Raw genomic sequence first — 8,941 nt, 5'->3', positions numbered from 1 at the left:
CCCCAAGTAAATTAAAGGGGCTGGATATAGAACATGTACTCAAATGGCTATTCTCTCCTAGTACTTGAAGCAAAATTCAAGTGATGACTAGTAGTGTAGTAATAATTGCTTAAGTGGGTTAATTCTCTACATAATAAATAGACCAAGTCAGGCATGGCAGCTCATGTCTGTCACTCCAGTGCCTGGGACTTAGAGTTAAGAGCATCAGGAGTTTAAGACCAGGTTGAGCTACATGAGAGCCTATCTCAAAAACAACAACACAATCTATTTTATCTAACACAAACCAATATCATTTCTCTGCTAACCCCATTCTGGCAACCTCTCTTTTTTATGGAAAAGACTCTAAACTCCTTAAGTAAACACAGAAAGAGGTTTTTCACTTCTCTAATGCCCCTTTTCTTCCAGCATGATCCCTTATCTAGGCTCTAAGCACAGTGGTTGTAACTTCTTGGAATAAGCTATCTCTCTCAACAAAGGCCTTTGAACCTACAGTTTCCTCTACTTGAAGTGTTTTCTAGTTTTCTTTTTCATGGCTGGCTCCTTTTCATATTTCATAACTAGCTAAAATGTGACTTCCTCAGAGAGCTTTCTCTGGATTGCTCAGTGCAGGGCCCACCTCCCCTGCATGTTCACGGTGCTCTATTTTTTGACAGCATTTGCTGAATCTATAACTACATTTAGCTGCTCTCAGTTTTGCTTTTTCTTTATACTAGACTGTATACTCCAAGTAGGAGTGTCTATGGATTAGTTGTACTTTTAACTATAAATCTAGTATCCAGCACAAATTTTGTGCTCAGGAAGTATTTGTAAAATAAAAAACAATAAAATATTCCCATTTCATTACTTGGATGGCAGATTTAGATGAATTCTCAAGAGCATTAGTCACCTCAATGGTTCAAAGTCTCTCTTTGTCACCAGTGATGTTCAAATGTCCTTTGTTTCATTTACCAGAATTTGATAAGTCCTCTAAGCAAACACGAGAATGAATAATGCAGATGAAGGCAGTCCAGAAATCTGAAGTGTTGTTTACATTTCTGATTAATCGAAAAGCTGGAGTAGCAGAATGAGATAATGAAATCAAGTTGGTATTTTCTCCCAGTTCTTCCAGCAATAGTGGGTTGATAGATTTGATTTGAAATTCAATCTTGTGACTTCTTTTTCTCTGAAGTAGGGAATTGAACACAGGGCCTTCTCCATGCCAAATACACATTCTGCACTACCTACATTCTGGGCCTTTTGAGTCATGTCTTTATGATTTTGTAGCAGGGTGACTTTCAGCATGCTATCTGCTCAGTGTGAGCTTTTGTTCCCTTGTAGTTAGACGAGCATGTAATATACTGCTGTTGAGAGAGTTAGGTAAGTGCCCAGTGCCTCTGACAATTTCTAGAAGTGGAAGATGTTACCAATCACAGCCTTTATTGTGATGGTTAGATATAGGGCCTAGATATTGCAAAGAAAATGTTGCAAGTCATATCATCTAGTAAATACAATATATAGTTGCTTCTTGGATTTAGATCACCAAGAATTCTAAGGGCTTAGTGTTTTCACTTTTCTTTTATTTCTTTCCTCCTGATTAACTTTTTTAATGCGTTCTTTATGTCCTCATTCCTAAGGGTGTAGATTATAGGGTTCAGCAGAGGGGTAACAACAGTAAAAAATGCAGAAACAATTTTGTCTTCGGGGAGGCTGATGGATGGTCGTGAGTAGATGAAGATACAGTGTCCCAGGAACAGTGTGACCACGGTGAGGTGGGCTGCACAGGTGGACAGGGCTTTCCTCTTCCCCTCAGAGATCTGTTGCCTTAGACTCACGAGAATGACTGCGTAGGACACTACAATAATCACAAAGCATACCATAGAGATCATACCACTGTTGGAGACAATGAGAATCTCAGTTATGTAGGTGTCAGTGCAAGCCAGTTCAATCACCTGAGGTACATCACAGAAGAAGTTGTCAATCTCATTAGGACCACAGTAGGGAAGATTGATGGTGAGTGAGGTGAAAGATATGGAGTGGATGGTCCCTGCTGTCCACATGGCCCCTCCCAGAATCATACACACCTTCCAGTTCATCACAGTCATATACTGCAGGGGTTTACAAATGGCCACATACCGATCATAGGCCATGACTGTAAGTAGGAAGATCTCTGTGCAGGCAAAGAGATGCAGGAAGAATATCTGGACCACACAGGCATCAAAAGGGATGAGCTTTTCTTCTGACAAGGTGTCTCTCAGCATTTTTGGGACAGTGACTGTGGAATGGCAGACATCAATGAAGGACAGATTGCTGAGGAAGAAATACATGGGTGTATGGAGCCGGCGGTCAAATATGATAGTTATGACAATGAGGATGTTACCAATCAGTGTGAGGACATAGAAAATGAGGAACATGAAAAACACAACCATCTGTACCTTTGGATTTACAGATAAACCTCTAAGCCGAAAAAACATCACTGAAGTTTGGTTGGCAAGGACAGCCTTTTCCATTCTTTCAGCTCTCTGTCAAAATTAAAGAAAAAACATGAAACAAATGTAACACTTAACATTTGTGTCAACCATTTGGTCACTTAATTTCTTGGTCATTTATGACTTCAACTAGAAGTTGTGGGTCAAATATCTTGTGCTTATTTTCTGTTCCTCCCTCCCTCCTCCCTTGGTGCTGGGGATTTGATGGCAGCTCACACATATTAAGTGCTTGCTTTAACTCTGAGCTACAGCCTCGTCTTGTGTTTCGTAAAAACAAATCATGTTTCATCATCTTCACTAGATGCTAACCCCACACCATTGGAATATTGCAACAGTGAACCTTGATTTACCAGGAAATTAAAATCCCCTTGAAGAAGGGGGTGGAGAGTCCAAACAAGGTGTTTCTCCCTTACTGTAGCAATGCATTAGTGTTTAGATTTACAGTATTGGAGACAGAGTCTCAAATAGCCCAGTCTTGCTAGCTATGCAGATGAGGATGTCCTTGAACTCCTGATCCTTCTGCCTCCAAGTGCTGAGTTTGCTGTTGTGTGCCATCACACCCAGCTCGGGTTATGGACTAAAGTTCTCCATAATCTGAATAGGGACACTGTGTAAGGTCCATAAACTTGGCCTTTGAATATAGCTTCCCTTGTTGTCCCATTGATTGTACTTTTCACTAACCCAAATCACTTCTCTCCTGGTGTCTCTCCCTGGGTGCTGAGCTTAATTTCCATGATGTCAGTCTCAGAAGTCTGCAGCAGCTCATCATGCTGCTGGACATGGTGATGTGTCTGTGAGGTTTGTTGAGCACCTCTTTAGAGAAGGATGCACAAAACCCTAGTAGCCCTTAACCTAGAGGTCAAGGTCCAGGCTTAGCAGTAGCTGTGTGTTGACTAGATCATCTCCAGATCTTCAGATTCTCATTCTGTTGCTTGATTTACTGGTCTACAAGTAAATTCAAGGAAGCTGTTTTATTTTCTTTTACATTATCTTTCCTCTGATTCATGCATCATTGCTATTTTAAAAGATTTTATGTGTGTGTGTATGTATGCATTATCTATCTATCATCTATCTATCTATCTATCTATCTATCTATCTATCTATCTATCTATCTATCATCTATCTATCTATTCTATCTATCTATCATCTATCTATCTATCTATCTATCTATCTATCTATCTATCTATCTATCATCTATCTGTCTTTCTATTTATCTGTCTATCATCAATCTATATCTGTTGTTTTGTCCACACATATTCATGTACACCCTGTGCATGCCTGGTGCCCGTGGAAGCCACAAGTGGGCTTCAGATTCTTCTGGAACTGGAGTTATGGATGATTGTGAGGTTCCATGTGGGTACTAGCAACAGACTTTGGGTCCTCTGCAAGAGCAGAGAGTGCTCTTAATTGCTGAGACCTCTCTCCACCCCTACTCCTGCTTTTATAATATTTTTATGCTCTATATAAGAGTCACAGGGTTTTAGTTCTTGAAGGGAGCTGAGAGTTTACATTTTTTTTCGTTTTCCAAATGGCAAAAATGAGGCATACAGAGGTAAAGCACTAGGCTCAAGTTTACACAGAATTGGAGTCACAGCTGGGTCTAGAGTTCAGGTCTCCTGCCCCAGGCTTCATCCACTTTGCCATCACTCTGAATAACTGTGGTGGAGAAGTTAAGCAGAGGTGTCTTTATGATCTTTCTTCTCTTAGGTGTCCTGAGTCAGTTGGGGGTGTGATCTTTAGGGAGCCCCATTTCTCAGGCTTGCCCCCTCATGCCACCCTTGCCCGCAGCTTTCCAGTGGTGGCTCACCCTGGGAGCCTGTCTCTCTTTGTCCCCTGGACCCCTCACCCTGTGCTGTCTGCCTTCTAACTTTCCTCAGGTCAGACTCTGCTGGACACATGAGTCTTCCCCGTACTGCTCAGGGGAAACTTTGCTTTCACTGTCAGCAGTTTCTAATGTAGTCCCTGTCACTCACCATGCCAGCCTTGTGCAAAAATACCTACTTCTGCTGTCCATGCCAAAATAAAAATTAACAGTACTGTCAAATTGAGGCTCTAACAAAACAGAATTGTGGCAAACAAGATACTTTTTGGACAGAGGTCTTTTGATTAACACCTGTAAAATAACCAGACTAGTGTTTTGTTAGTATTTACAGCAATATCTTTATGTAACTATGGATTAATTTTCCAGTTTATCATTTTTCTTAAAACATGCATTTCACAGTTTTTGCCATAGAAAATTATTTCAATTGTTTAGTAAATGACTTACAGCTATTTTCCTTGTTTTAAAATGGACACTTGAAGGGCCAGGGGTTGATTTTAAATTAATCATGTGAAATTTGTTCTGAAGCAAAGACTTTGTTTCCTTCTCCTAGAACGGGGACACACACTTTTAACTAACCCTTCTCTCCTCTCAGCATTTTCCTTCTACTTCTGTGAACTCACAGGACAAAGTGCTTTGGAAAACGTAGTGTCCAATGACATGAAATAACTGATGTCAGAAATACGGTAGGGAGAGATGGATCAGCTTGTCACTCTCATAGAGGACCTGGGCTTAGGCCCCAGCACCTATAACTCCAGTTCCAGGAAAGCTGATACATTCTTCTGACCTCCAAGGTCACCAGAGGCATGCACATGCTACATACATATGTGCAGACAAAACACTCACACACATAAGATAAACTAAATAAATATAAAAATATATGGAGCACTAAAGTACACATTTCAGGAAAATGTAGGCGATGATGAGTAAGGGCAAAATAAGAATAAAATGCAAATATCTATAAATCTCACCTGATTGTTTTCTGATGCTCTCAGTCCCTTCAAAAATACCTGGATCTTTTGGGTTGTAGTTTGAGTATAATGAAAACTCTCTTCCAGTAGATGGAAGGACTTAGTTGAAGTTGGATACTCAGAAAACTGTGTGTGCACTGACTTTTTTCTATGAAGAAAGTGGAAGCTCTTGAAATTCCCTCGAGAGCTGGTTCACAGTTTGTCATAAGTCACCACAAAGTCATACTTTTGTATTTTTACTATAGTCCTTTTTTTTTTTTACTATGTAAATAATTCTGCAGTAAGATTTCCTAGGATGGTGTCCAGTGGACTGAAGATGTCATATAAGAGCAGCGTGTCTTGTCGTTTTTTAGACCTAGTGATGAGTAGAGATGGAGAGCTATGAGCAATCTTCTTTACAGTTGTACCAGTTTATCAGGACAACTTAAAAACCAAACGTCACCAGTCAATCAGAACAGCAGTGTGGCCAAAGCATCTTGTTTGCTTTATTGCACACTTCAGGTGCGAGTGTTATCACTCGTTCCAGATGGAATGTCCATCTTTGCGCTCTGAAGGGGAACCACGAAGGGAGCAAACAGCTGTGGCTGGCAGCTGTTGCGTTGCTGTTGGTCTACCTGAATATCTAGGTTTTGTTTCCAAGGAAACATCCCAACAGTGAGATCAGCTTGCCAAGTTATAGTTAGAAAAAGTTAATTCTGTGACTGCTGATGTAATAGCCTTGGCATCTACCGCCGAGAGGGTTTAATGAAAAATAGGACCTGAACACCTGACTCTTTAGGCCATATTGTGTATAATTAAATTTACTAGTAGTATTTAGAGATCCCACCAAAACAAAAGGGAAAAAGATGCCACTTTCTCTACTTTAACATAGGCCCTTGCTTTGGCAAGATGGTTGTTTTCACATTTTTTTTTTTCAATTTATGGGTATGGGGGTCCTTTTAATCTTCTATTGTCTTCTTAAATTTCTGTCTGCAGTGTTTTAATGTTTCCACTGTAGTAACTTTTCTGGTAAGTTTATTATAAGATTTTTAATTTTTTGAGGCTATTTTGAATGATATTTTTTCCACTTTCTTTCTGACTATGCTTCCTTTTTCACTCCTGATTTTTGTTTGTTAATTTTGTGTTTTTTCCTTGTGATAATAGTGTTACCTCTTCTGGAAGTTTTCTGGTGAGATGTTTAGTGTCTCCTATATACAGAAAAATGTCGTCTGAAAGTACGGAAACTCTTACTTTTTTCTTTCCTATTTATCCATTTTATTCCTTCCTTTTATCTTACTGCTTTAGCTACGACTTCAAATACTAGAATAAATGTGTTAGAGAGGAAACAATTGGGAAGAATAAGCAGGAGTTGGGTGGAAAAGAGAGAAAATAGTGAGGAGTGAATGTGATAATATTACATTGGATTCAAGCATAAAATTGTCAAAAGAGAAAAAAGAAACAAAATGCAGCGTAGTTTCTTTCAGATCCCTCACATTCCTGTCACTAACTTGTAATCTTCACTCTGTAAGTAGGCCTAACAAGCTCATTGGCTCCTCAGGGTGATCTTTGGTAGACTCGAACACTGACTAGTCACTAAGACCTCATGAGGAGAGGGTAGACATTACTTAGCACCCACAAAAAAAAATTCTCACAACAGATGGTAAATTTATTAATGTTGCTATGTTTCATGATATAAGAAAGAAAGTAAGATAAGGCTAGTAAGTAGGAAAATGATGTTAGAAGGATGTGAGACTGAAGGTGTTTAAAATGTAAATGATTTCTACGTGATAAAACACTTTCCTATGATGGCAGAATGTTTCCAGAATGGGAAGATAAAAAGGAAGCTGGGTTAAACAGGGATAGAAATGGGGACGGGGGCAGGGATGGGGGTGGAAGCGAGGATGGGGATAAGGATGGGGGCAGTGATGGGACGGCAGGGTAGAGAACGGAATACAGGAAGCGATTACTAACGCTACTGATATTTTGAAATAGTCATTTGAAAACTGACTACTGTAGAAGCTTTCTAGAACACATACAAACACACATATAAAATGTTAAATGGATTTGGCCTTCATTGGGGGCAACAATGCCCATGCTACTCATGGCAGCATAATAAATAAAAAGCAAAACAAAAACACAAACAAACAAAAAACCAAATCCAGTGTCAGGAATGGGTTAAGTCTTTTGGAGTTTTTGGTAAAGGAGGGTTCATAGACCTCTAACATTATAGGCTATTAACAATGCTCTTGGTTACAGTCCAGAATTTGATGGTAATACCATATGCCTGAAGACATCACATACTTGAGTCATAGAACATACTTACTTGCTAGTTTTCATAGTGCTGGAAGATGCTATGCACACCACCAGAGGAGAAAAGTAATTACCAATGTGGTGGTTTAAATGAGAATGGCCCCCATAGGCTTATATATTTGCATGCTTAGTACCAGGAAATGGAACTGTTTGGGAAGGATTAGGAGGTATAGCCTCGATGTAGGAGGAGCGGCCTTGTTAGAGAAGGTGTGTCACTGGGGATAGGAATGGAGGTTTCAAAAAGCACATACCAGGCCCAGTGTCTCTCTTTTTCTTTCTTTGTCTGCTGCCTATGGATCAGAATGCAAAATGCTTAGTTACTTCTTCAGTGCCATGCCTGTCTGCTTCTTGCCATGAAGATCATAGACTGAGCCTCTAAAACTGTTAGCAAGACTCCAATAAATGCTTTATGTTATGAGTTGCCTTGTCATGGTGTCTCTTCACAGCAATAGAACAATGACTAAGATAGAACTTGGTACCAGGGACCAGGGTATTGCTGTGCTAGGCCTGACCATGCTATTTTCTGGACAAATATGGAAGACTTTGGGACTGTGGACTAGAAAAGCAGGGGAATGTTTTAGATGGGGATTAATGGGATATCCTAGTAGAGCATGGAAGACAGTAGTGTTGAGGGTGATTTGGACTATGGTAGCCCAGCTCAAGAGTTTTTAGAGGAGAATAATATTGAAGACCATTCTTAAGATATTTTGGAAAAAATGTGTCTGCTTTTTGCCCTTGTCCTAAGAATTTGCCTGAGGCTAAATTGAAGAGTTTTGGGTTAATGTTGTTGACAGAGGAGATTTCAAGAGAGTCCAGTATTGATTATGTTACATGGTTACTAGTGATCACTTGTTTTTCATTTTTCTTTACTAAGAAAATTTCTACTCACTCTACATACCACCCACAGATCCCTCTTCCTCCCTTTTCCCACCCTCCATCCCTCCCTCCCAAGCCACCCCACATCCCCACATCCCCCAAATCAAGGTCTCCCATGGGGAGTCAGCAGAGCCTGGCACACCGAGCCTAGGTAGGTCCAAGTCCCTCCCCACTGCACCAAGTCTATGTAAGGCATCACACCACAGTCAACAGGCTCCCAAAAGCCTGCCCATGTACCAGGGACTGATCCTGATCCCCCTGCCTGGGTGACCCCCAAACAATTCAAGCCAAACAACAGTCTTCCATATCCAGAGGGCCTAGTCCAGTTCTGCGGGGGCTTCATAGCCACTAGTCCATAGTTCATGGGCTTCCACTAGTGTGGCCGGTCATCTCTGCACGTCTTCCCATCATGATCACTTTTATGCACTACAATAAAAAGAGCATGTTGGGCAAAGAGAAATATGCACAGTTTGAGAAGAAAAGGAGCACTAGGAAATGTAATATTCGAGCCAATTCTTGTG

At 40.4% G+C, this 8,941-nt stretch overlaps 1 protein-coding gene across 1 annotated transcript; it reads right to left on the bottom strand.

Moving 5' to 3' along the window:
* Positions 1-1,544: 1,544 nt before the first annotated feature.
* LOC131920028 (olfactory receptor 4E1-like) lies at positions 1,545-2,486 on the bottom strand. Its single transcript, XM_059274445.1, has one exon. It carries the CDS (start codon positions 2,484-2,486, stop codon positions 1,545-1,547), a length of 942 nt encoding a protein of 313 aa, XP_059130428.1.
* Between the last annotated feature and the right edge of the window lie 6,455 nt (positions 2,487-8,941).

This window comes from Peromyscus eremicus, chromosome 9 (assembly GCF_949786415.1).
Source record: "Peromyscus eremicus chromosome 9, PerEre_H2_v1, whole genome shotgun sequence".
In the NCBI taxonomy this organism is placed as follows: Eukaryota; Metazoa; Chordata; class Mammalia; order Rodentia; family Cricetidae; genus Peromyscus; species Peromyscus eremicus.
Note: the sequence above shows the minus strand (reverse complement) of the source record. Positions and strands in the feature narration are given on the sequence as shown.